Source organism: Triplophysa rosa, linkage group LG13, assembly GCF_024868665.1.
Source record: "Triplophysa rosa linkage group LG13, Trosa_1v2, whole genome shotgun sequence".
Taxonomy (NCBI): Eukaryota; Metazoa; Chordata; class Actinopteri; order Cypriniformes; family Nemacheilidae; genus Triplophysa; species Triplophysa rosa.
In genome coordinates, this window is record NC_079902.1 from 16,546,289 (window position 1) to 16,573,764 (window position 27,476).

The following is a 27,476-nucleotide window of genomic DNA, read 5'->3' on the forward strand; positions in this document are numbered from 1 at the left end:
TGTGGCTCTGTTGACTTGACAGGTGGAGAAGGTAAAGTCAGGGGAGTGTGCAAATGGAGGCGGAGATGTATTATTTAAAGAATGACTTTATGAATATTTAAGTAATTTCCCAGTCTCTCTGCTTCTCTTCTAGAGACAGCAGTATATACGTAGACACACATGCAGTGTGCATGAAGGAGGCTGAGGGTCACATAATGTGAGTCAGAATCCTTCATAATCAAAATGACAAACGCAATAACACCACTAGAAGTATATCATGACCTCATCGTTGATACCTTTCTTTGATATCATTCCATGCGATTCTATGATTCCCGTGGATCATCTGTGCACATGCATCTGTCAATTAATTTTTTTGGAGATTCTAAGCTGACTTTTACCATTTTATAATGTTTATATGTGATGCAGTGAAGGTTTATTCCCATATTCAGAATGAGACAGAATTGAATGGCGTGAAAGAAAACCGAGACCCTCGCTGAGGCCACAGCTGGTCCCAACTGGAGCAGAAAATCATCTGAGCTCAGACTGAACCCATGAACACTGGGGAGAAACGTTTTTGTGTGTTACTGCTTGTGTGTGTTAATTGGTAAGGAGGAGCTGTTGGTGTGTTGACTAAGTGATGGAGTTATTATTAATGGTGGGAGTTCATAATAGTGAAGCTGTGTATTCATACTGTGGATCTCTCATTGCTCCTTATCAGAAAACATGCATCGGAACTTCCTTAGATGAAAAATGAAATCAGTGAAGTATTCACTTCGTTTTGGGGGCTGCATATTTTATGCATGTAAATATTTCATGCACAACACACATGTATAGTAGTTTTGAGTTAAAATGGTCACATGGGCGATGTCAGTAGTCACATTCATCCCTCAATACAGAATACAAACCTGACAAGGTCACCGCTGGTATTAAACAAGATGGTATACAGTTCTTATATCTAGTATCTTTCAATTATCGCCACGGGTCTCAAATCTTCATAACATGGAAAAAGCTAAAAACATGGACAAGTAAAACCTGTCTTTATGCAGATACACTGCTGTTCAAATGTTTAGGGTCCTCTTGCTCATGAAATCATGCTCATGAAAACCTGCACAACAAAGGACTTGTAATACCAATGACAGTCTCTGATTTTAAGCGATCTGTTACTTTAAGCTCGCGTGCGCCCCTCCCTCCCGTCCTGCTGTAGGAAACAAGCGCGCGGCTGGACTGTCTCTCTGGGACAGAGCAGCTCCATTAAACACGCTCTCAGCCTTTATTGAAATGTAGTTTTTAACTGCAAACTTTCTAACAATTGTTTCTTTTTTTACAAAACAGTTCATTTTTAAAGCGCAGTGGAATGCGTTCACAGTGATTTTAGTTAGTCATTATCAAATACTTTTCCTTCAACATGACGTTGGCAGTCATTGTTTATTTCACGCTGTTTGCCAACATCATCGCCAGCACCCCTGGTAAGTACACAATTACTGTCCTCTGTTTATTCTTCTTGTCAATGCTTGTGTTATTAAATAACAGTTTGCAGGGAGCCTGCCTGCGGGAGGGACTTATGACTTCTTTATGTTTGCTTTTTCATATTTTTTATTTATTTAATGGGTTGATGTAATGCATTTTACCGAAGAGTTTTACTATGTCGGTTATTATATAAAATCAATTTTATTTATGGATAATTGACATAGCTAATCAATATTATTTATGTTAAGGCCTTCAGACCAAAAGCGCAAGCTAATTAGATAAGTCGTGAAGTTCGTGGCTTTTTAGCACATGAAACGGAGAAATCTCACCTTATAGGGAGTTCTACATTTCTTTCTTTATTTGTTTTTTCATAATTTGTTTGTTTTTCATATGTATTGACATATGATATAAGATCAAAGGCAGTCTGCCTTGTGCAGTTGATGAGTGCGCATGTCCTCATTTAAGGTCAGCAAATGGCCTTCTGCTAACTGTCTATGTAGTATCCGGTTTCTGTCCTTGTATGTCTGTACTTTGTCTATATTCACGTGACTCTTTTACTTTAGTATTAATATTTATTGAAGTTCTACAGGACAAAAGCGAACACTAATACCTAGTTAAGATGTAGCTAAAGTGTGCACACATTTGGTTGTACATAGTGTAGAAATAATATGAACAAGGTCATGAAAATAATTACAGTCATTGTCTTATTATAATCATTTATCTTTATTGTGTTTTTATCAGCAAAAAACTTTGTATCTCTGGCGGAGAGAGAAGATGCTCTGCTAAGGGACTTGTTTCAGGGATACCAGCGCTGGGTCAGGCCTGTTCTGCATGCAAACCACACTGTTAAAGTCCGCTTTGGCTTGAAGATATCTCAGCTCGTGGATGTGGTAGGACAACACACACTAATTCAATTGTATAACTTAATTTGGATGCACAATCTTAATGGGGCATTGTTAATCCCTGTCCATGGTGCTGAAACACAACTAATGTCGCTGTCCATGGTTTTGAAAGTCATATAGTTATGTATGTATTAATAAGAGAAATATTTCAGTTGTTCTGCTTCCCTTTATATTTTTGTCATCTCTCCCTGTTTTATTCCGCCTTTCTCTAAAAGGGTTTTACTGTTCAGAAGACTTGAATGATGGAAAAATTAATTATTAACAGAGCTGAGATTCAGTAAGATCACTTTTTGAACAGTGTGCCTCCACCTTCTGTGATTCATTCATCCAAAAACTGAACTGATAGGTATTCAGCCTATTTTTTAAAGCAGCATTAACTGTGCTCTTTTGTGGGTATTAATTTCGTCTCGTGCTTGCCCCAGCACATGGAATCAATTACATACAAACAACAACCACTTCAGAAGTCACTCAGGCTTATTTGAGTCTGCATGAGTAAATAATATATTCAATGTGTAAAAACTGGGTATGATTTCACACAATGGGTATGATTTTGGTAATTCTGTAAAGTATCTGTAGGCCAATAATAGGATTTTTAGTATTGTATGTAATGTATATGTTAGTGCGTCTGAAAGCTTTCCTATAAATATGAGCAAAATCATGACGTCAATTTACTGTTATAGAACCATGCAATCTGATTGTATACTAGAGAAGGGCTCAGATGTGCCTATTTGATGTTATTGATAGAAAAAACACCCGAAGGCATGAGTGCCCAGATTTCTGATAATTCAGAGTATTAGATCACTTTAAAAGTGGTTATGTTGGACATTTATTGAAATAAATGATGAATGATATTGAGGTATATAAAAATAAAGACCACAGTTATGAACTGAATCAATCCTGTCAGTATGACTTTGCCTTACATATCTCATAATCTCAACAGAAAGATGTTTATTTTAAGGTTTTTTTAATGGTAATTATTAGTGAGTAAAGTCATCTAATATATTGAAAAAATAAATTTTTAAATGTAATTTTATTGTTTACATCTCAGTTTTTGTATGGTGTTACATTCCTCTTTTCTGTTGTTTTTTTTTATTTAGGATGAGAAAAATCAACTTATGACCACTAATGTGTGGCTTTGGCAGGTATGTAACCTCAAATGCATTTTTATTAGCACAATGAGCTGTTGAGCTCACTACTCAGCTACTCAGTGAGGTTTTAGCATTCATTGCATTCTAGAATAAAACTAAATCAAAACATGACAAAACTACAAAATGCTACTTGACATTGGTTTTGTTGAAGAAATGAAACAAATCAAGTTCAAAATTAAAATCTGGCTTTGTAGGAATGGATCGATTATAAACTGCGTTGGAACCCTGAGAATTATGGTGGTATCACATTTATCAGAGTACCCTCGGAGAGCATCTGGCTTCCCGATATTGTTTTATATGAGAAGTAAGTTGCTGTCATTTGTGTAGAAACTAGAACAAGTTCATTCCGCAGTAATATCGAAATATTAACAATGTCATCCTGTCCAATTTCAGTGCTGATGGACGTTTTGAAGGCTCGCTTATGACCAAAGTCATCGTGCGGTATAATGGTCTGATCACCTGGACACCCCCCGCCAGCTACAAGTCAGCTTGCACCATGGACGTCACGTTCTTCCCCTTTGATCGTCAAAACTGCTCTATGAAGTTTGGTTCCTGGACGTATGATGGAAACATGGTTGATCTCGTCTTAGTCAACCAGCAGGTGGACCGAAGCGACTTCTTTGATAACGGCGAATGGGAGATTCTCAGTGCAACTGGTGTCAAAGGCAGCCGACAGGACGTCCATCTTTCCTACACCTACATCACGTATTATTTCATCCTGAAACGTCTTCCTCTCTTCTACACCCTCTTTCTCATTATTCCCTGCTTGGGCTTGTCTTTCCTCACAGTGCTGGTTTTCTACCTTCCTTCTGATGAAGGAGAGAAAGTTTCTCTCTCCACCTCTGTCCTTGTGTCCCTCACTGTCTTCCTCCTGGTCATCGAGGAGATCATTCCTTCTTCATCCAAAGTCATCCCATTGATTGGAGAGTACTTGCTCTTTATCATGATCTTCGTCACCCTCTCTATCATTGTCACTGTGTTTGTTATAAATGTACACCATCGTTCCTCAGCTACATATCATCCCATGTCTCCATGGGTGCGTTCCCTGTTCCTGCAGAAACTGCCGCATTTGCTGTGCATGAGGGGAAACACGGATCGCTATCACTACCCCGAGCTGGAGCCCCATGGCCCTGATCTCAAGCCCCGAAGCAAGAAAGGGCCACCTGGCCCTGACGGAGAGGGTCAAGCTTTGATCAATATGCTCGAGCAAGCTACCAACTCTGTTCACTACATCTCACGGCATATTAGAAAGGAGCATTTCATTAGAGAGGTAAGATATCCCTAGGTAATAAACACAATGTCAAAGGTATAGTTCACCCAAAACCATTTATTCACCTTCATGTTATTTCAATGTTTTTTGTGTTCCACACAAGAGTCATATACAGGTTTTGAACAACATAAGGGTGAATTAATAAGGACAGAATTTATATTTTTGGATGAACTTCAATAATTTCATTCATTTGAAATAAATACAATTGTTTGCCTCTCGACCTTTGAAAGAGCAACCCTAAAATATTCCTCTGGGTATACACGACATTGATGATGATTTGTGGTAATAAGGTCACTCTGACATCAGCGATACTGATGATGGCCATGATAAACATGACTTTTGATGTTTGCTAATGGCTGCATCAGTGATGCTCGTGACTATGACTGCTCAAGATGACAACTATAATGCTAATGATGGTGATTCTTTGGCTCTGCCAGGTCGTACAGGACTGGAAGTTTGTGGCACAGGTCTTGGACAGAATCTTTCTCTGGGCATTCCTTACCGTGTCTGTGCTGGGCACCATCCTCATCTTCACACCTGCCTTGAAGATGTTCCTGCGCTCCTCTCCTCCTCCTTCCCCATGAGACACTTGGCAAATTTCACCCAAATCTCTAATCACAGGCAACCTCACATCATGCAAGAAAACTATTACTGTCCTTTTACCAATATTACATTCAGAGAAACACAGGTCACCAATACACCAATACAGTGAACAACACAAAGTGGAGGAAAAGTGTTTTTTCATTGCGTCACATATAGGATTACAAAGTGAGTTGTTTAAAATGTAATAAGTCGCTGCTTTCCTTCTGAAAGCTCGTATCTCCATATTTCGTGGTTTTTATTTTTTGCCGTAGATCGTTATTATTGGTCACCCTTTATGTTTGTATTTTGCAAATATCTAACCAATAAAAAGTATTAAAAAGTGCTTGTCAACTTTGACAACACAGTGTTTAATCACTTAAAAAGCAGTGGTTTTTTTTCATTTCCTAAAAAACGGAAATTGGAGAAATCTGAGGTTTTGGAAGGACAGCGACGATATTGTGGCTCATACCGTCAATTCACATTATCAAATAAGTATTTGAAAATAATCCAAATCGTTTCTTGTGTTTAATAAAACATGTTTTATTTCTAGAACATTTTGTTATTCATTTTAAGAAATGTATTTACAACGGTAGAAAAACACTGATACGTGCACAACAAAATAAATGAAATGATGATCTATTATTGACCTCTGCAGAAAAAAAATGTTGAATCATTTGATGAATTGTTTTCCTGCGTTGATGTCTTTTTACACATTCTTCTTGCCACCACACAATTCACCCTTGAATAACTTTAATTGAGGAGAAAAAAACAATTGAGTTAAAATATTATAAAAATTATTTTCTTAGCTTCACACTGTTCTTAAAGATGAAAGTGTGTTTCTATTTACAGTGTGTTAAAACAATATTTATTATCATTAAGAAACACATTACCTTCCACAAAAGATAACCCAGCATGGCTGCTAACATGAGTGCCGTCAGTACACTGAGAAAAATAACCCACCACGGGACTCGGCTGAGCAAAGCTGGTTTCTTCTCAGGAAAAACAGTTAGCCTCACCTGTATGCGTCATAGAAATATGCTGTTACTGCAGGCTGCCTCACCTAACATTGCACAATCTTGTTAATACTGCATGATTAATTTCCTCTTGACTAATATTTTTGCAAATCATATTTTTATACAGTACTCATCCAAAGAACCTTAGTCTCAGATGGCCGGATTCCAATATTCCCAACAGTTCCATTAAGGCTCAGTGATGCGTCCAGTACAATATCCAGGTAGTTTAATGAGCTATACTCCTGTAAAGCAAGCAATGTTCGTGATGATTTTATCACAGCAACTGAAAGTAAATTCTTTGTATTTTCCCTATTCCCAATGTTAAAGAACCCGTACCTCCAGAAAAGTGCTGTTCCATAAGCGAGAGTGAAGAACAATAACTGCAGTACTGTCCACTGCCTCAAGGGGGCAGTGTATCACCACACATTCCAGTTCATCAGCACAAGTCTGAATCAGCAACATGAAAGAATATGTACTCAGGAAAATCTTTGATTTAGCATTTATGGACACAAGATACTATTGTAACAAGTGATTTTAAAAAGCATGGGTTAATGAAATCTCATTCAAAATTACCAGGATTTTGTACTTTCTTGAATTTCCTAAAAAGGGCAGAAATCCGCCATCATTGCTGAGAGGCTCTAGCTTTGACTCACGGCCCACTTCACGCCTTCCTCTGGGTAACGCCTAAAGAGTTAAAAAACACAGAAGTCACTTTATGACTAAGGTGTGTATTATAGCGGTGATTCCGCGGTCCCCCTTTTATGTCTCCTCTACATGACACATGCAGTGCACTTCATGCACTACTCTGTCTATGACGATTTGAATCAACCCGTGTTACACAACAGAGACATGCAAAATGTGCAGTGTTCCCAAGACTGCAGTCCAGAACCATTGTATTCTACAGTAGATGTACAGACAGCTGTCAAGTAAAAGGAGTGCAAGCGGATTTAAAAAACACTGTTACTTCATATCCTAAATGATTACCTTGGTGATTTTGAGTGGGTCGATCGCTTCTGAAGGCTTGCATTGAATGATCTTTTTTCCTCGTCCAGTGACCTGCACGAGGTACAGGAGCCGTTTTCCCTTTTTGGTTTCTTTTGGCCACTGGATGTTTAGCACAGCATCGAATGACTTCAGCGGCCGGCCAGTGTTACTAATCTGATCCAACAAAAACATTCACAACATATAACATCAGTTTCTATGCTCAAATATGTACTAATAAAATATCTAAATATGTAGTTATAAAATCTTTAACTAAATAAATAAATAAGATAAATTCTAAATATTTTCAGACATGGAGACAATAGACGGTTTCAGCTGCAACAACCTAAACAAACGTTATGTTGCCCAAACTTAACTTCCGGTAGACCTGTGCAAAAATCAATGTGTTGACTAGTTAATTTAAATGAATGCAATTCATATTCAATCAAATAATAATATTGTACATTAAATATATATTTTTTATATTAGCCACCCACTAGCCAGACTTATAACCAAACTCATGCCGTAAATTAACTTCGGGCCAGGCGTCATATTAGATGGGAATAAACAGATTAACATCTTAAATATAATATTTGATCTAGATTACATTAAGTAATAATATATAGTATTGTCATATTATATAGTAACTGAGTACTGCTTTTTTAAGAGTGACTTTGTTCCACTTAGATACCAACCCTGAATTCATATAGGACCAATGAACCAATATCATCTTCTTTTTTAATTGTTTTCTCATCTCTCACATCTCCTCCAAAAAACAGCTGGGAAGGTTTAGCAAGACTACAAAGACAAAAGATAGTATTATTATAATATGAATAATTTCCTTATTTGAAATGGGAAAAGCAGTACAAGTGCAATTGTAGAACTCTATGAATCAGAAGTATTGTGAAAAATTCATTTTCTAAAATGAAACATATTCTAGTATTTAAAATGACTTACCCAAAGACTTCCAGATGCATTTCAATGAGAATTTTTGCCTCTGCAACAACTTGTGGAATGTTCTGATTGCTTATTCTAAAACAGAGAAATCCAAAAACAACATATATACAACATGATGTGCAACAAAACGATGTCGGTGATCTTTAATCTAAAATCCTGTTAAATGCTGTAGGTTTTACTGTACAGTAGAAGTCGAATAACAGAACGGCAGCAGTTTTCTTACGTTTTAAGAGACATTGTCACATTAGCCCCCGTCACACTGTCTGACAGTCTGTCAGTTTTTAGTATCAGATAGAATGAAGTCTGAAATTGGTGAAGAGAATGGATAAGATACTGTCACAAACTTTTTTTTGATTATAAACTAAAAATGCACTTGATGGACTGAGAACTAGTTATGACATCCACTTACATTTGAGTCTCTTTTGAAAGGATTTCCAAGATGGCAATCAGCCAGTGTTCTGTTTTCATTGGCGCTACACTGCACCTGTGTTTTCTGCACAGTCATAAAAACACAAAATACCTTAAAGTTAAACCTTGAAATAATTGGAATACCTAAAATCCATGCAACCAAAAATTTTGTAAAATTGTTAGCCACTGTACACAATTTATATAGATCGCTTCAGCGGCAACAACATAAACAAATGTTATGTGGCCCAAACGTAACTTACGGTAGAAAAGAATCAATAACTCTTAAGTAGACTTAATTTTATTGAATATAATTAATATGCAATAAAACATTAATATAAATTAATATTATAAAAAAAAATATATTTTGTTATATTATAACTAAACACAGAGACCGGAAGTTAACTTCGGGCAAGGTCTGTGCGTACAATGAAAATGTCTATTCTGACTTGTCAGAAAAGAATTTGATGTGTTGTTTCATGTACTCTAGGTGACTCACACTGTTGCTCTTTGGTACAATTGATGATAAGGGCAGATATTCTGGAAACATCACAGAGAGTTGACTCTGATGTGCATCTTCTCCACCCTTGTTGGTTACAGTAACCTCCAGGGCAACATTTTCATCACCGGGAGAGATGACAGGCATGCGAGGATCCCTTCGACAGACACAGACACACCCACAATTATGCATTCCAGGCTTACTTGTTTCAACCCCTATTTAACAAGATAGTTGCACAAAATGTGCCAAATATAACAAAAAAACAAAATGCATTGCCTAACTCCACTATTTATTGAATATTATTCAACGCCTTATAACGCCTAGTTGCATACGTTAGACTTCGCTATATTTAAATCAAGTGTTCTGGATTTGAAGTTTTGGAGCTTCAGTAGCATAACTGTAGCCAAATAATAATAATGCGCTCCTTGCCCTTTAGACATATCTATCTGCCAAATGCACAAAGGCAGATACAAAAATTCATGCACGAGCCAAATAAATGTTATTACCCGCTTAGTGGGTTGCACTTATCCTGGTGTAGGTCTTTGGTGCAGAATATGTACTGGAGCTGTAGGTTACTTTGGCAGATATTGTCACTTCCACAGTCGGCATTCATAAAGATAAACTGAGAGACAAAAGAGCTAGACATGACGTGATAAAGAAAGACAAGGGTACATACTGATGTAATGCAAAAGTGATATTGTAGGTTTTGATGTGTTATTTTGAGCCTCTAAATGCTTAGAAACAAACTGAATGATGCATTTACTTCTGCGTTGGTTGTGTTTCCTTGCAAAGTGTTGAGAACAGGTTGTAAGTCAGGAAGGTTTCTAAATGTCTGTTTAGGGGTGTCAGATGGCAGAGAAACTGATAGATCGATGAAAATGCTTGTCAGCTTGTCTTGGATATCTCCCTAAAACACAACACAATGTTTTTTAGCATACATTCTTGGAGTTCTCAGAGGCAGTATATCAGAATAACTGAAAGTACCTGCAGTTTGAGCTTGGTATCGACACACTGCTTCTGACCCTGGCCGGGCAGTTCATGTAATCTCTGTGTAGGATCTACAAAGACCACTCGTGGAGGAAGACCCCTCTCTCTGCGTACTGCGTCAGCAGTTAGGCTGTACTCAATCCCTGCAAAAAGGTTCCTATCAAATATGATTCTTCAACACTTTACTACAAGCAAATTTTATGCATTAACAGTACATGCAAAGGTAACATAAGCTAAGAATGAACAACACTTCTTCAGCTTGTATTAAAGGGATAGTTCACCCAAAAATAAAAACATCATCATTTACTCACCCACTTGACGCTTTGTGAAACACAAAAGAAGATATTTTGAAGAATGTTGGTAACCAAAAACCGGCCCCCATTGACTTCAATTGTACGGACACAAAACCAATGCAAGTCAATGGGGACCAACGGTTTTCGTTGACCAGCATTCTTCTAAATATCTTCTTTTGTGTTCTGCAGAAGAAAGAAAGTCATACAGGTTTGAAATGACAAGAGGGTGAGTAAATGGTGACAGTATTTTGGTTTTGGGCGAACCATGCCTTAAGCTAGGTTATTCATTTTTGTTTTTGGGCGGACCATGCCTTTAAGCTAGGTTATTCATGACTTGATTCAAGAATTCGCTTTAACATGCTGATGTTTGCCATCCACACCCAGTCTGAATGACTCACAGTAAACTTTGGGAGATATTGCTGCATTAATGATTGTATTTAAGAATGCTCTATGAAAAACAGGGAATGGACTCACTCATTCTGGGATTGTATGTCGGTGGTTGTGCAGTGTAAGAAAAACAGGAGCGTGCTGTAATATAGCTGAAAGATGTCATTAGAACGTGTGTTAAAAAGAAATACAAAGAATACAAAGATATGTGTGTGTTACATGTTGCTGTCGTCTCACCATGGATTGGCCTTGCAGTCCTGCTTTTTCAAATCAATTCTATCAGGTGTTAAAGTTAAGCTCTTTTCAATGTTTACCACTGGTTTAGACCTTAAAAAAGAAAAACAATTTTACAGAATCTATATGATAAATGACGTGGTGTGGGAATAGCATGCTCATTGAAAAGTAAATACAATGAAAGTGCACAGGAAGGCTAGCACCTTTCTCTTACTTATTGATGAATTGCTCCTTTTGTGTTACACAGACAGAATGTCATACAGGCTTGGAGTGAGTCATGTGATGACAGTGGGATGTGCTAGCCCTTTAAGAAACAAAAAAACTGACCTGTAAATGAGCACAGAATCTGAACCTGAACCCACAGCAAGGTCTGGATAGCCATTGTTGTCCACATCCATATTGCTAGCCAAAGCATAGCCAAACAATTTGATATCATTGTCCCCAGCTTGCAAAACCTAAAAACGGAAAGTTTGAAAAACAAAAAAGAATCATTAAAGAAAAATGAAAAATGTCAGAGTAACCCCTACGATAGCTGATCTATGATTGCGTTTTTGGTTGCACACCTGCTGTGGTTTTTGACGGAAGCCTGCAGGTGAGCCATGATACACATACACTCGACCTTTTCCAGAATCCTCATAGGGAGAGCTCACTGCAAAATCTGTCCATCGGAAAAACATCAGTTGTCATTCAAATGCATTGTAAGAATGTTAGCTCAAAACAGAGGTGAAAAGACCTTGGTATCCATCTTGATTTATGTCTCCGGTGTGTGCCACTGCCAATCCAAACATGGAGTCTCTTTTCCCATAGAGAGCCACTGGTTCGATTCGGTCCCATCGTCGTGCTCCACCTTGGTTGATGTAAACGAACACGGCCCCTCCCACATCTTTGTCCATGTCCTGCAGGGAGAACTGGGGTGCACCCACAACAAGGTCATCCCACCTGCCACAAGACAGTCATCATTATTACAAAATAAACTGAGCTGTGAATGTATAATGCCCTGATTACTCATAATATTTCAGAAACGCATCCTGTTTAGTCATGTACGTTGCTGTGACTAGTGAGGACTCACCCATCTGAGTTTAGATCAAGCACAGCGAGGTCATAGCCAAAGGAGGAGGCCAATTCTGGACCTTGAAGAATATGTTCTGCTCTCAAGGTTTTTGGCTCAGATTTTTCATCCGGTCTCAGGAGCACAACCTCTCCACTGTGACCTGAGCGTGGAGCCCCAGCCACTACATTCAGCTCTCCTTTCTTGACAATGTTCATCCCACTATCGAGAGCATAGCCTGAGAGGTCATGATCAAGTCAGTTTTTTTGTTTTGTTCCAAAAGCAAAAAATATATCCAGCATATCCACATACATGCACAAAAACTTCGGACTAAAATGAGCAAGAATCAGGTGTTTAGAAATAATAGAATATATTAAATATTAAATGTTTTATCGCTGCTGATGTATTCACATTAGTGGAAGGACATCTTCATCAAAGTTTATGGATAGCATCTAATCAAGTGGATTCGTCTAATTTTTTGGGGCACAATCACCTAAATAGCTGCTGATGCCGACAGGAATAAGTTCTTCTCGACGCTGATCTCCTGTTTCAAAGGTGTCTAATAAGAAATCTTCAACAGGCTCCATCCGCACAGTGCCTTCCAAATGAAAACATTATACATGATTATTTTATTTTATTATAGTAATACTCTAACATAAAAACGGTTCATTATTTATCGACGATGTTGTTATTGAGTAGTTTTATATCAACAAATCTGTCTATAAAGCTTTTTAGTACCTTTCCACTCGTATGCTCCTGGAGCTCCAAAAACAACATATTTGCTGTCTCTGGTAAACGCTACTGAGAGGCCCTGTTGACAATATCCAAACATATGCTTCTCTGCTGGACGATTCTTACAAAATATCCTTGTGTCCTCGCCACCCGCCTCCAACTTAAGGTCTTGTTCCATGACAAAACATCTGCCCAATACCAGCTGATTATTAAAACTCCAGTCTTGATACCTGTGGGCGCAAGTCTAGACAAAACACCATATATACATTAAACATAGCATCTGAAACATTGGGATTATGAATTTAAGCATTACTTTTCACTTACCACTACTTTTCCGCCTGGACCCTGACTTATTACACGCACACCCAACCATTGGTTTTCTCTGTGGTCTTTTCCTGCCCTCTCCTTTGGACGAACTTCATGTTTAGAGAAGGGAGTTCATATTAAGACCGAATCTTATACTGCTTACATGAATGAATAATCAATAAACACAAAGCACTGTGCTTATTAGTACCGAATTCAACAATAATACATAGTATAATTTAATTTAACCACAACTAACCTTCTACGTCCAAGACGATGCGTTCACAATCATCAGACCCTGTGGTGAATTTACATCGATACAGACCTCCAGACATATTGGCTTTTTGAATGGGCAACGCTTTTGCACGAGGGGCTCCGATAAGCAAGCTGAGGACGCACGGGATGAAGTTTAAATCAAGTGCAGAGTAGCGTTAGTATAACAATACAAACTGAAATTGTTATATTATGTCTATTCTATTCTATTCTATGACTTATTCCAGTAGGATTAAATGGTGTTAGATTGGTTCCCTTCCACTCTATAACATCCCACCAATAAAACCCAACACATTACCAGTAGAGACCCACAGAGGCTATTCCAGTTTCCATTAAAGCCAATACAATTTCAATTATGACCTTTAAATCCTAATGAATTTCTGTGATGATTCCTTATGCTTTTTGAAATTGCTTTACCTGGGATGTTATATTGTTGATTTACTTCAAGGTTTTATTGTTTATAATACCGGCTGAAAAAAACAGTCGAACCCTACCCAAAACACAATAAAAATAATGGGAACTGTATTGGTTTTGGAAACTATAATAGTGTCTACTGGTATGTGATGAATTCTATTGGTGGGGTGTTATCTGGCAGATTAGTCATATTGGAATAATGCCCAAATACACACTGCATTTTTGCAAAAGAATACTATTTTTGAGCTATTAAAGGCACAAACACGTTACTGATATGAAACAAGTACATAACAAAGCAAAACTACTGTCTACCCTTTTAAATTTTGCAATTGTAAATAACTATTTAAGGTGAATAAGGTCTCACAAACGCTCGTCGGACGGCTGGAGCTGATGGTGCATGGCCATAGAAAATCCAAACAATGAATTTGCGTCTCCGCGTTTCTTGATGACGCCCTGCGTGTCCAAGTTAAAAGGAAAAATCTGCTGAATGACGGTGAGCAGCCACACGGTCACCGCGAGACCCCAGTGCTGGGAGATCATGATGATATTTCTCTGGAGCTGGATAGGAACTGAGTGAACGTCTCTAGTATAATCACAGAGAAAACACTAGCACCAGGGCAGGGTGAGGCCAAGTGTCCTTTTATATAAGCCTCGGTTGATTTATCGCTCTGGGGTGGGGATAATAACTGTAAAACAAAGAGTTAATGTTTACCTGCACAGGAAACTTGAACGCACGCCCACCTCCTGACAAGTTTAGTCAAGTTCAATCTGCCTGCTTCAACGGCGCAATGGATTGGCAATGAGGCAGATCGAGTAGAAAGCGTAGATTTTTGCGCACTATGCAGTATACAAACGCACTCCAATATACATACAGTACATATATATATATATATATATATTATCTATATATATAGACAATTATAGTATATCAGTAATACCCTAATATTATACACTTATATATATATATATATATATGCCGTCATTAAAGTCGTATATATACCTCCAAACCAGAATACATTTGGTGCCTGCTTGTCGTAATGCAAAGAAAAAATGTGATTTGTCCACTCGCTAGGGTTAAATCAGGATAGCGTCATTAAACATTGCACCACTAGATGCCGCCAGAGATTAATATCGTGAACGATGTTGACCGATCATTTTGACTTCAGTGGATGTGGATATAAAGACAGAGTAACACACCAAACATATGCAGGTAATCTTTACAACAGTAGGCCTATAAATAATATTAGTAACGGCAGTAATGCTTGTGAGTTTAACTACATAAGAATGCAATATTTACATTTAGATATTTCTTCTCTGCCTTTAAAGCTTTACTGACAAGACTTAAAAAAGGTTTGATACACACATCTGTTTCATACATTTAATTCATACAGTTTTAATGTGAAATCACATCTATTTTTATTTCGTTTTGATTAACTAAAATAAATAAACAGTCAATAAGGGGTGGTACAGTTACTGGTTTGAGTCCCACACTGAATTTGCATGGACTCTCGGTGTCAATGTGGATTTCCTCGGGATAGTATGAGTTCCCCTACAGTCCATAGACTTGCAGATTAGGTGAATACAAGTAAATAAATTGATTCTAGGAGTGTGAATGTGTGTCTGTCTGTGAGTGCCTAGTGATGAACCGGCCATCTATCGTGGGTGTACCCTACCCTATACCTGCAGCTCAAGATGCTGGGATAGGCTCCAGCCCCCCATGACCACACAGAAGACAAGGAGTTTCTTTGAATGGATATAAATAAAAAAACTGCAGCAACAGTTGGGTAATGGTAAAGTTTGTACATGAAAAAAATTAAACTGCCCTAAAGAAGTAGGCCAGTTAGATATACAGTAAATTAGACGTATAGATGCATGTATTATTGACTGTATATGTGTTTGTCAGATTATAACAGAAGTTGTTTCGAATCACATGCACTACTAAAAAAGCTACTTGTTCTGTATTCTTGAGAATATTTTTTTCTGACACATGCTGACCATGGTTTGGAAACTTAAGCATCAGTGTGGTTTCTGCTCTGAGAGGTGTAGGCCTCATGAGCTGTCTTCCTGTCTACCAAAGAGTTACAAATAACAATTATTGGAAAAAATAAAACTAACATCTCAAGTATGGCTATAGTCTTGTGCATGCTGCGTATCAGTGTTAACCAAAAATCATATTATATATTTTATAGATACAATTCATAAATTGCACATGCACCCACATCATCATTTTTTTTAATCCAAAATTGGCTCTGTAAGCACTTCCTACTTTTAATTTACATTTTTTATTTATAGCCGGACACCTTTACTTGAAATGACAGCATGCATTTAATATGCGCTAACTTCAACTGTGCATTCATTGAGTATAGCAAATAAAAATAGCTTTACATCCTGTGGAAATTTTAAAGTTGCGGTGAGTTGTTTACTGAGAATGCTTTGAGGGGTCTGCAAAGATGACTGGTCATGAGCATCATAAGCGAGGTGGGGGGGAAAGATCACTATGGTAAAGGAAAACACCGGTTACAAGAAACCGCTTAAAACAACACGTGTCACAGATGCACAATGCCAACCAACTTTACACACAAAACTCACACCATCTCTCACAGATACAAACAGAAATGCACGCTTGCACAGATCGTGCAAATCCACGTTTTAACTCGCGCCACTACACTGCCTCCCACACACAAAAACACACGTACATGCTTACATGTAAACTCTATTCCTCCTAAATTTATGTTCAGATCTAAGGTATTGTTTTGGTCTCATCTCTTTTGTTTAAGGGTTAGAACTACAGTATAATGCTTGAACTTGCCTGATCAACTAATAAGCTGTGCTTTTGTCTTCTCTGAATCATAACCAGAACAAACTTGGGCATTCAAGCCTACATACCAAAAGCACACTGAAAAAAGAGAGACAGACAGAAATGGGCACATACAGTGATAAAGGAGGAGACTAAATCACAGGGGCGGAACTAGAGTGCTCAACCTTGGAGAGGGAGGTCAGAAGGTTTGGTTGGGCACTTTAGAAAATGCACTGTTCCTTAACCTTAATGGGAAACACAATTCATACGTTCACTATTTTCAATTTTAAAGGGGTAGTACTATTTTGTCTTTATTACGTGTATGGTGTGCTGAACAATAGGTGTTCGTGTTTGATTTTCAAAAAATGCTTTATATATTACATATTTCACCTGGGCTGCGTTCAGCCCTGACAAAACGTTTTTTAAACGGAAACGGTGGTGCGTTGAACACCCTGTTCTGATGACACAAGAGTTGCAACTATATGGCAGCTGAGAAGGCTATTCATTGTGTTCTTTTTGAAGAATTCGGAGCCTGATGAAATCGGTATAAATACAAAAAGCTGCTGATTGGGCTGACATTTTTGACACACCCACCAAACAAGAGAAAACTTGTATGTATCCCTGTTTTTTACACTGTTATCTTGATTCTCAGAAAACAGGCTGTTGAGTTCGGTTCTATGAAGTCCCTCCTTCTGAAACGCTCTGATTGGTCAAGCTGAGCTAGTCTTTTGTGATTGGTCTACCGCTTAGAGTCTGTGTTAAGGTGTCCTACCTCTATCCGTGTTCCAGCCCTTACAGAAAAGACACATGAATTTCACATGTTTTTCACATGTGATCACATGTATACAACATGTGTTTAACATGTGCAAAAAACACGTGTGATCACATGTGAAATGTGTGTTTTTGGAACATTTTGGTGTGAATTCCCACGTGAAACCCTTGGGATAACATGTAAAAACCCATGGGATGACATGTGCAACATGTGGTGACGTGAAGAACATGTAGAGACATGTCGCATATGTTATCCCATGGGTTTTTACATGTTATCCCATGGGTTTCACGTGCAGGGAATTCACATGGAATTCACACCAAAATGTTCCAAAAACACACATTTCACATGTGATCACATGTGTTTTTTGCACATGTGAATTTCGTGTGTCTTTTCTGTAAGGGAGGGGGCAAGGCCAATGTAAATTTTCCATAATGTCACTAACCTAGGAAAAAGGTTGATGTAGTTCCAACGAGCCGTTCATTGTAATGTCTTCCTTTTCTGTGAACTTTGAGCATTGTGACTTGGCAGATGTTGTTTATGCTCAAACAGCTATATTACTCACTAACTACATTTAAAGAAGTGAAATTCCATCAGACCTCCCATTTAAGTCATTACTTGCAATGTGCATTTATGCATAAGCACATATTTTTTCCTGCTAAATAATGTATAAATTTCAACATGATATACAATTCTGGCATAAAACAGAATTAATAAAAAGACTGCAAAATTTTAGCCCAAAACCGGAATCACACAATACTAATATATCACACTAGCTCTGTCACACTTCAGTTTTCACCAAAGCCATTGTTGGTGACTGTCTAAGTGCAACCTTTGCAGACATACAGTACATACAGTACATAAATGCTATTAGAGACATATTCGTTCTCGCTTCTTTACTTCCATTACTTCCCTAAGTGGTGGTCCTCGCCGCTCACGTTTGTAAAATTTTATAACTTAGACCTAGGTCCCTCTTTAGGGGCCCATGTACTGTTGCCTTGACCGTGTCCGGTTCATACACGCTACAGGCATTTGGTAGCATGGTGGCGTGGGCATCTCGTTCCCCAAAGCGTTGCTATGGCGACGCAGCACGAGTTCCATCAAAAGGGAACGTCTTGGGTTATGTCTGTAACCCTGGTTCCCTGAGAAGGGAACGAGATGCTGCGTCTTCTTGCCATACTCCCTGCATCCCTGTAGGCACTTGCTTCGGCACTTGGTAAGCTGCTTGTGCTTATTTGGGATGCCCCTTTATACTCTTGGTCCGCGCGGCATCCCGCTCATTACCTCATGATGAATTTATTTGACACACGTGCTTCAGATGTGGTCATGTGAGGCGTTCCCCAAAGCGTTTCTATGGCGACGCAGCGTCTCGTTCCCTTCTCAGGGAACCAGGGATGTTATCATGCATCATCTCAGCTACAACAGAGGATGACATTACCACACACAACTGAGGAGAATTCACACATTTGCAGCACATCAACACCTGCATGCCTGTGTTGCTTGTATAGTACACTATGTCTTCTGGTGCATCAGATGATCAGTGCTATAAATAGACATTTAAAGTAAAGTTAGCAATATCATTTATGGGAAATATACGTGTGATGTAGGGTGAAGGTCCACAAACTTCAACAGTGAATAACTCATCAGTAAACATTTGTGATTGTTTCAGTTGAACATTATTTTATGCTTATTTCATAATGAGCCTTGTTATATGTGTTTTGAGTATCAAAAGTGATATTTTATGTTTGAAACCTTGTTACCCAAATGCAATAGAATTTGTTAATGCAAACTTTATTTGCAATGCAGTTGCACCAAATCATAATAATACAAACCGGCAGTATTGTATTAGGCATATTATATTCTGTAATTAATTTGAGGATGTTACATGAGCTCAGTTACTGCACTCATTATAACGATTACATAGAAAAACATAATAATAATAGTAATAGTAATTATAATAATGAAAACAACAAAATAACACATGCTGTTAAAAATACAAAATAATAATTGTCAAAAGTATGCATTGATGAATGGATTAAAGCAATAAAATAGAAAATAATAATGAAAATATACATCTGGTAAATCACAACTGAATCACTGATTAATACTGCATTCCAAACGTATTCATTTTGTTTATTTATTTTATAATTTTTGTGAATCATATGATATTGAAGTTAACACTCTGCTGGGATTGTTCTCTCTTTTCTCCAGATTAATTTTTTTCTGACTGAATCGCAGAGCTGCATATGTCAAATTGTCATCATCAGTGTCCTAAAGAAAATGTTTAATCATGAAATTATTAACTTAACATAAGTTGCAGCATAAAAAATCTTACAGTTTCAGATTTGTCCTGCTCTAGTTTGGTTCCTTAATATACACTAAAATCATTCTCTTACCTGAGTACCTGACAGCCCTCTAAGTCTGCTGTCTTGTCCAGCACCTCCTGCTACTGTATATGAAAACAACAATAAACATTTATAATGATAATGCAAAAAAGATGAAATACATGTTTAAAATAATTATCATCAAATTCGATAATTATTTTTTTAAGTCCATGTGCACCTACCCAGACACTGTTGACACATTCCTCCCTTAAATATCAAACACAATATAATGAAGATTAGAACTCCACAGAGTCCTAAAGTCACTGCCAAGCCCAACACGACTGGGTCCTCATGTTCTTCTGAAATTTCAAAAGACTCCACTTTAGACACAATCAAAGTTATGGCATTGATTCTAAATGCATTTTGACTCTTGTCAGCCAGGTTAAACTAAATTAAAGACAGCAATACCCCTTGCTTACCAGTCTTCACATGTTTTGTATTGTTTTCATAGCATCTCTGTTGACATTCCATGGAGTCATTCAGATAGTCAGACTTTGAGATTGATGATCCTGTGGTACTTGAATCTTTTTGACCTATAGTCATGCATAGGATTTCAAAAAGTCAAGTTAAGTCTCAACCTATTGTTGGGGTTTAGATGCACAAATATTAATTACTCACTTTACATAAAATAAATAAATTAAATAATAGTAATATTAAATAAATTAAATGAATGACAATGTCACAATTTAGACAGCAATACATACCAGTTTTTGAATAAGCACAGATTGTCATTTTAAACATTTTTATGAGTTAAAGATGTAAGTTGTACCTATAATTATCAGATGTGCTCCTTTTCCAAAAGTAACATAATGTGCCTTTGATCCACAGTGGTAGACTGCTGCATCCGATTGAATTATGTTTGAAATTGTCAGATTGAAGTGGCTCCTCTGGAAACGACCATCTTGAAATTCATTGTAAATATTGGTTTCACCCTTTTTTTGAAATACCGATATGATTCGTGGCTGGTGTCCAGCGATTTGCTTAAACCAAAGAATTGTGTCATGTTTTACAGAACACTGCAGTGAGACAGTGTCACCAAGTTCCACAGCTATGACTTTGTTTTCCTGATAACCACGAGGGTGTGCAGAATCTGAGAAAACTGATAAAGGTCCACAGGTTAAAGCATAAAATGCTGGTTATTCAATCTAAATAAATAACTGATAAATAACTGAAAAAAATCACTTAAACTCAAAAACCATTCAAAATAAAACTCATATGAAATAAAACATGACTTACTCACAATACTAGGAAGAATAATAAACACCAAAGTAATCATTGTAAAACAATATCACAACTTTCTGCCATCCGTGTACTCAGTCAAACTGCCAATGGTTTTATTACAAAGCAGGCGTTACTTATACTTCCTTGAACTTCTACTTTCCCTACCTCACTGTTAACTACCAAATGCCATTGGTTAAAACCATGATATAAAAACCTTGTGATTCTCACACTGTGGTTACATACTGTACATCTCTGTTTAATTTTTGATAGATCAATTCATGACACATGCGCATTTTATCAGAAGATATCGTTAAATACAACATCACGTTCTATTACTTTGCCGATTGTATGGCAACAGACTAACACAACTGCAAGATGCAATTACATTTTTTTTCTTTCAGTGGTGCAGTGACATAAATGTGACATATAAAGTAATATCACATGAGCAAGAGTGCATTTTATAAGCACACTGAATAGCCTGCCTAGCGTACATCAGTTTACACTAAAACATTTACACTAATGTTACAAGAGTATTGGTGTTGTATGAGGGGAATGTGTGTATGTGCATTGTACATTGTGTATGTGACATCAGCAGCCAGGTAAGCAAATCATGGGTTTGATCCCAAAGAACACAAATGTGACCCTGGACAACAAAACCAGTCTTATGGGTCAATTTTTCGAAATTGAGATTTTTTACACAATCTGAAAGCTGAATAAATAAACTTTCTATAGATATATGAGTTGTTAGAATAGGACAATATCTGGCTGAGATACAACCGTTAAAAACTCTGGAATCTGAGAGCGCAAAAAAATCAAAATATTGAGAAAATTGCCTTTGAAGTTGTTAATCAGGGGCACTGTGGCAGACCATCCACTCACAAAAATAAAGTTTTTATATATTTAATGTAGGAAATTTACAAAATATCTTCATGGAACATGATCTTTACTTAATATCCTAATGATTTTTGGCAATAAAAGAAAAATCGATAATTTTGACCCACACAATGTATGTTTGTCTTTTACTAAAAATGTTCCCGTGCTACTTAAGACTGGTTTTGTGATCCAGGGTCACATACTGTATGATGATAAAATGCACACTGTGAATGCAATGTAGGTGCTTTTGATATAAGTGTATAAACTTAAAAGCCTAATTTCATGCAGAAATGAAATCGGGTGTTTTGGATTTGTGCAGTCTCAGAAGTATTGACAAAACCTCTAGTCTTTATAGTTTGTACTTTGTATTTGTAGTCTTTTTATTTTGTACTTTGTATTTGTGAATATAAAAGCAAATAGCTAGCAATGTGTTCGTGCATTAAAGGGATAGCTCATCCCAAAAATTGAATTCTTCCATCATTTACTCACCCTTATGTCATTCCAAACTTGTATGATTTCCTTCTGCACAACACAAAAGATATTTTGTCGAAAGTTGCTAACCAACTAACACAAAACCACTGAGACATTTTTCAAAATATCTTATGTTCCACAGAAAAAAATTTGTCATACAGGTTTTGAACGGCACGAGGGTAAATAAATAATGCAAAATTCCCTTTAAATGCTAAATTACCTTTACACTTAAAGGAAAACTGTGTAATTTTTAGCAGCATCTAGCGGTGAGGTTGTGAATTGCAACCAACGGCTCACTCCTCCCCCCTCCCTTTAGTAGCTCTACGGAGGCTGAGGGAGGACTAGTCATCATGTTTTTGCTTGTTTCCCGAATGAAATAACATATTTACTAAATGAAAACACATTCTGTAGTGGTTTGTCCGTTTAGGGCTACTGTAGAAACAACATGCCAAACTCCATGCACGGGGACCCGCGGTGTATGTAGATAGAAATAGCTCATTCTAAGCTAATAAAAACATAACGCTTCATTATGTAAGGTCTTTATACACCTCTGAAAACTAGTTATGTATATTATATTGCATTTCTGCCAAAAGATTCTCCAAAATATTACACACTGGACCTTTAAGATACTGTGGCTTTTGTGCAGACTCTGTGTGTACACGCAAAAGCATATTTTATTGTGTGCTTTAGGTAATGTAGATCTTGTACCGGCAGGAGTTTTCAAAAATGTTTGGATACTGAGTTTGCGTGTGGATGAACGACCAAACCTTGTGTTGTGTTGGTGTACAGACAGAGTGTAGTGTTGTGGGGATCGTTTATTAATTACACAAAACCTAAAAGCGGTTATTTCACAATAAATAGGTTTTTGGTTAAATGTCTGAAATAAGGACTGTGGTTAGTACAGGCACAACATATTTTATGTTTTGTTGTACAGCATAAAACACACTACTAACACTAATACCTCATCATTGCTTCGTTCTATAAACCCAGAGTTGTAAAACCTTTACCTTCTCAGGACATGAATGAAAGTGGAGTGGAGCTCAACAGTAAAGAGGATGTTTTTTGTAGGTCATCCTAATCTGTGTCAAGTGAAAGTGTAGTTTGATTTTTTTTAGCCTGGTCTGTCTGACTGTAGTGGGTGATGTGGGATCATTGCAAAGATTTTTTTCCATTCTTGTTGCAACCTATCTGAGTATGTTTAATACCAATCCAACTATATTTCCACCCACTTAAATCTAAAATTACAGTACAGTAAGTGACATTAACATTATTGTTATGTGCATGTTATCAATATGGTACTCAATATTAACTATAGCAACTATAAAACTGAATTAGTACTAGGTAAAGGCTTAATGGGTCAGTTGACATTTAAGAAGAAGACTTTGGGAACCTCTCTCGTATGTATGTTATTTATAGAGAGAGAGGTTCCTAAAGTGTTCCTCTTAAGCCTTTAATAACAAAGGAGAGCTTGAATCAGTAAATAAATAAGTCATTTATTCGTTAATTGATAGTGTTAAAATGAAACCTGGTCCATTGTGATTTCATGGTTACTTGATGCATATTAAGAAAAAGATCACAAATAATGGCATCCTTTGCCTTGTAATGATCTTATAGACAACATTAGCTGTAATACCAAGCAGTCACTGACTTAAAAGTGCATTTTCTGAATGACTTATGCATTAAAAATCACATCAAAGAATAATCACAGTATTTTCTTGTTCTTCATGTGGTTTATCAATACAACAGTGTTGCCAAATAACATCTAGTGTTCTAAAAACCTTTACAAGAAAAGCTAACAGGAAGCCTGTGATGTCAGGCTTTCTGTGACATCAGTGAGATGTACAATATAATGTTGCTGTAGTTTTTCAAGAGGACAAACAGCCAAAGACTATGAAGTGAAGATGTGGGTTTCTTTCATAATTTGTGTTTCTGTCATCCTTCCAGATATATGTAAGTTTATATACATTACATTAATGATGAAGTTAGTGGTGTCACCTCAACCTATTTTTAAAGCATTTATTTGATTAATGATTTATTTTTTTCCTGTTGTATTGCTAATTTAATCGGATCACATCATATTATTTTGATACTTGTAAATGGGTAGAAGCTTTATGTAAAAATTGAACATGTTCAAGACATTTGACATTAAATGGTTTTCTAGATTTGATTAAGCCTTGTCATATAACCCAAGCATAGGTGAACAGTATTTTTAATTTTACTCAAATACATTTTTCAAGTATCTCTACTGTATAAGAGATATGTTTTACTTGGAACATAAATGAACTACATTATAAAGCAATAAGTCATATTTTACTACACTACATATCATAAATACATTTTACAAGTTTTTTACCTTTAATTTAAGATTTTATATTATATATAAAAAAATAAAAAATATATAAAAAATCTAGCAGGCCTACATTCCCACTTTTAAAAGTAAAAGGTAAAGATACTTAACTAAAAGATCAGAAGTAGAAGTATTAGATTTGAGCTTGCGGTACTTGAGTATTAAAAGTTAAAAAACAAAAAATATTTTTTAAATGAAGTGGAGTAAAAAAAGAATGACGCTAATATTGGAGTAATTAAAAAAAAACACTATCATAAAGTACAGATATTTAAAAATGTACTTGAGGGTAATGTCCACCTCTGAAGCCAAGTGAAGTTTTATTTCCTAAATTCTTTCTTCCACAGACACAAGCGAGTCTGAGGTTGTCAGTCAATCAGATCCAGTGATGTCTGTCTCTGTTGGTGATAATGTCACTTTGCGTTGCTCAGTTTTGAAAGATTACAATGAGCCAATTGTTTGGTACAAGCAAACTCCAGGACAACAACCTTATATTGTTGCAATGATGCAAAAATATGTGGAAAATCCTGACTTTTATAATGAGTTTAAATCCCAGAAGCGTTTTTCTACTGAGAAATTCAAAGGAGAGTATCACTTGAGGATTTCAAATGTCACTGCATCTGATGAAGGAATGTATTACTGTGGATGGAAAAAGTTTGAGATTGATTTTGCTGGAGGCACATATTTAACTTTGAAAGGTAAATCTTTTAACATTTGTAAATGCATTAACTAATGTTTTCATCTTTTTTAATGTTTGCCAATTCAATTGTTTATGTTAGTTCATTGTGCAATAATGTTTACAGTTACAGCTTTTGATTTTTACTGTATGAAATTAATCATGTTAAAATGTCTTCATTTCTTCTTTAGGGTTACAAGACACCCGACATGAATTGTACGTGTCTGTTCTTCAGCGTCCTGCATCAGTGTCTGTCCACTCTGGAGACACAGTGATGCTGATGTGCTCTGTGCTGTCTGAACGCACATCAGAAGACATCAGAATGTTCTGGTTCAGATCTGATTCAGAAAAATCTGTTCCACAGATCATTTACACTTATAATCAGAGTGATCAGTGTGAGATTGATTCTGCTACACAAAACTGTACAAACAATCTGTACAAAGACATTGTCAGTCAGACGGACGCTGGCATGTATTACTGTGCTCTGATCACATGTGGAAAAATTCTGTTTGGTAATGGGACAAAGATACATGTGGGTAAGTACTAATCATCCTATAACATCTATGTAAAGAGTTATAAAATACTTGTTTATCCTAATAAAGAGTTATTTAAATAGTTATTTTCTATAGTGTGGTGTTATATAACAGCAATAACAGAGAACGGAGGCCATAGCAGTTCACAAAATAGGTATCTTGGATTAAGTGACCTCAACAAGTTTGGACCCTTTTGGACACTTGAATCATTTAAAATATATGAATTGACAAAAAAATAATATTATTTACTTTACATTACTGAGCAACTGTCCTCAATAACGTTTTTAGCTTATGTATCACAAATGCTCTTGCAGAATAGGCGTAGTTATATAACGCTATAAAGACATTCTTAAATTAGGAGAATTTCTTTATTTTAGTTGGTAGAGGATTGAGTTAATTGCACAAAGGTTGTCGGTTCAGTTTTCATAAAAGATGCAAACTTTGAACGCACTGTCGCTTTTGATTTAAATGTCTATCAAATATATAAATCTACCTAATGTACGTACTGTAAATGTACATGCCTATGGCTGATGCCTATATTCATATTGAAAAACAATCAGAATTATAAATGTTTCATAGCATAAACGCATGTTTCTCCCACATTACATTGACATACGCACTGTTTTACTTGTGCTGTTTTATAGAAAAGTCAGTGGAATCTATAGTGATTATATTGGGAGTACTGTTGGGGGTTTGTGTGGTTGTGATTATTACCCAAGCTGTCTCATACCATAAAAAACAAAGACATTACTACAACAGAGGTGAGCATCTAATTTCATTTGCATACACTGTCTCTTAAAGAACAAACTAATAATAACAAAAAAATAATGTTATATTTTTACCTGGTATGACCAAATAATTTATTTCATGTTACCTGATGTAATTAGGTTGATTCAGTGACATTAAATAACAATTTTAAATGTTTTTTTATCTTCAACAAGAAAATGTTCAAGACACTGACAAAGAACATCCTTCCAGTCAGGTGTGCTTCATAAATTTAATTTGAAATGCTTTTATGGTCAGAAGGCACTTACTTCCATTTGAAGATATATATTTTCTATAATGTTATTTACTGTTGTGCGTTACTTTCACAGGACTGTGATGCAGTGCATTTGCATTATGCTGCTCCACATTTTAAGGAGGTAAAAAACAGAAGAATGAAAGGAAAAGAAGCTCCTCTGGACAGCGTGTACAGTCAACTGAATGATCTTAGGATGGTTGAATATAGGATAACAGAGTAAACACTGCCTGTGTGGCCATGATTTACCAACAAATAGTGTGTACTGTAGTGCAAAAAATGTATCAAAACATATTAAACACTTTAAGAGATAAACATTGCTTCTTAATTGATCTTTTTATGCCAAGTGAAGGTTTATGTCAAGAATCCTTATATAATGTGACCTAATATCTCTAGTTCATGCTAATGCACATATAGTACACAAATCATACCTTACTTCACAGTGTTGCTTCAATTGTAATGAAATGCTATATTACAGAAATATGGGCCATGACATTTTTTGCTGGCTGAAAATGA

At 36.6% G+C, this 27,476-nt stretch overlaps 4 protein-coding genes across 5 annotated transcripts; 2 read left to right on the plus strand and 2 right to left on the minus strand.

Moving 5' to 3' along the window:
- Window positions 1-642: 642 nt before the first annotated feature.
- Window positions 643-5,910, plus strand: chrnb3b (cholinergic receptor nicotinic beta 3 subunit b). The gene is made up of 6 exons (XM_057349441.1): window positions 643-1,445; window positions 2,188-2,336; window positions 3,446-3,490; window positions 3,691-3,800; window positions 3,890-4,766; window positions 5,204-5,910. The coding sequence occupies exons 1-6, from the start codon at window positions 1,385-1,387 to the stop codon at window positions 5,348-5,350; spliced, it is 1,389 nt and encodes a 462-aa protein (XP_057205424.1). The 5' UTR covers window positions 643-1,384; the 3' UTR covers window positions 5,351-5,910.
- A 119-nt stretch (window positions 5,911-6,029) lies between these two features.
- itga6l (integrin, alpha 6, like) lies at window positions 6,030-14,414 on the minus strand. The gene is made up of 25 exons (XM_057349440.1): window positions 14,239-14,414; window positions 13,447-13,574; window positions 13,209-13,300; window positions 12,891-13,128; window positions 12,646-12,750; window positions 12,174-12,390; window positions 11,838-12,043; window positions 11,668-11,762; window positions 11,432-11,559; window positions 11,108-11,197; window positions 10,958-11,022; window positions 10,188-10,333; window positions 9,967-10,110; window positions 9,710-9,825; window positions 9,204-9,360; window positions 8,709-8,792; window positions 8,523-8,602; window positions 8,300-8,374; window positions 8,038-8,140; window positions 7,346-7,519; window positions 6,935-7,045; window positions 6,698-6,808; window positions 6,505-6,603; window positions 6,239-6,364; window positions 6,030-6,096 (listed from the first exon to the last, which is right to left on the minus strand). The coding sequence occupies exons 1-25, from the start codon at window positions 14,412-14,414 to the stop codon at window positions 6,055-6,057; spliced, it is 3,108 nt and encodes a 1,035-aa protein (XP_057205423.1). The 3' UTR covers window positions 6,030-6,054.
- nitr14b (novel immune-type receptor 14b) lies at window positions 14,411-21,151 on the minus strand. 2 transcript variants are annotated; one of them, XM_057349443.1, is made up of 6 exons: window positions 21,061-21,151; window positions 20,594-20,923; window positions 20,244-20,357; window positions 20,007-20,123; window positions 19,837-19,889; window positions 14,411-14,560 (listed from the first exon to the last, which is right to left on the minus strand). In XM_057349443.1, the coding sequence occupies exons 1-6, from the start codon at window positions 21,098-21,100 to the stop codon at window positions 14,411-14,413; spliced, it is 804 nt and encodes a 267-aa protein (XP_057205426.1). In that variant the 5' UTR covers window positions 21,101-21,151. The 2 variants fall into 2 exon arrangements, with proteins under 2 accessions (XP_057205426.1, XP_057205427.1); XM_057349444.1 differs by lacking the exon at window positions 14,411-14,560 and adding an exon at window positions 14,857-16,770.
- Window positions 21,152-24,280: 3,129 nt separating this feature from the next.
- Window positions 24,281-27,229, plus strand: LOC130564078 (uncharacterized). Its single transcript, XM_057349964.1, has 6 exons — window positions 24,281-24,339; window positions 25,081-25,431; window positions 25,601-25,945; window positions 26,587-26,703; window positions 26,884-26,924; window positions 27,037-27,229. The coding sequence occupies exons 1-6, from the start codon at window positions 24,291-24,293 to the stop codon at window positions 27,181-27,183; spliced, it is 1,050 nt and encodes a 349-aa protein (XP_057205947.1). The 5' UTR covers window positions 24,281-24,290; the 3' UTR covers window positions 27,184-27,229.
- The last annotated feature ends 247 nt before the right edge of the window (window positions 27,230-27,476 follow it).

Excerpts from the sequence above, each read along its gene's own strand:
- chrnb3b (XM_057349441.1), top strand. The coding sequence starts at position 1,385 with ATGACGTTGGCAGTCATTGTTTATTTCACGCTGTTTGCCAACATCATC. Across the intron at positions 3,491-3,690 it reads CTAATGTGTGGCTTTGGCAG|GAATGGATCGATTATAAACT; the intron begins GTATGTAACCTC and ends CTGGCTTTGTAG. Across the intron at positions 3,801-3,889 it reads GATATTGTTTTATATGAGAA|TGCTGATGGACGTTTTGAAG; the intron begins GTAAGTTGCTGT and ends GTCCAATTTCAG.
- itga6l (XM_057349440.1), bottom strand. The coding sequence starts at position 14,414 with ATGATCTCCCAGCACTGGGGTCTCGCGGTGACCGTGTGGCTGCTCACC. Across the intron at positions 13,301-13,446 it reads CATCGTCTTGGACGTAGAAG|TTCGTCCAAAGGAGAGGGCA; the intron begins GTTAGTTGTGGT and ends CTAAACATGAAG. Across the intron at positions 8,603-8,708 it reads CTTTCAAAAGAGACTCAAAT|ACTTCATTCTATCTGATACT; the intron begins GTAAGTGGATGT and ends CACCAATTTCAG.
- nitr14b (XM_057349443.1), bottom strand. The coding sequence starts at position 21,100 with ATGATTACTTTGGTGTTTATTATTCTTCCTAGTATTGTGA. Across the intron at positions 20,924-21,060 it reads TATTCTTCCTAGTATTGTGA|TTTTCTCAGATTCTGCACAC; the intron begins GTAAGTCATGTT and ends GACCTTTATCAG. Across the intron at positions 20,124-20,243 it reads TACAAAACATGTGAAGACTG|AAGAACATGAGGACCCAGTC; the intron begins GTAAGCAAGGGG and ends TTGAAATTTCAG.
- LOC130564078 (XM_057349964.1), top strand. The coding sequence starts at position 24,291 with ATGTGGGTTTCTTTCATAATTTGTGTTTCTGTCATCCTTCCAGATATA. Across the intron at positions 25,946-26,586 it reads TGGGACAAAGATACATGTGG|AAAAGTCAGTGGAATCTATA; the intron begins GTAAGTACTAAT and ends GCTGTTTTATAG. Across the intron at positions 26,704-26,883 it reads AAGACATTACTACAACAGAG|AAAATGTTCAAGACACTGAC; the intron begins GTGAGCATCTAA and ends ATCTTCAACAAG.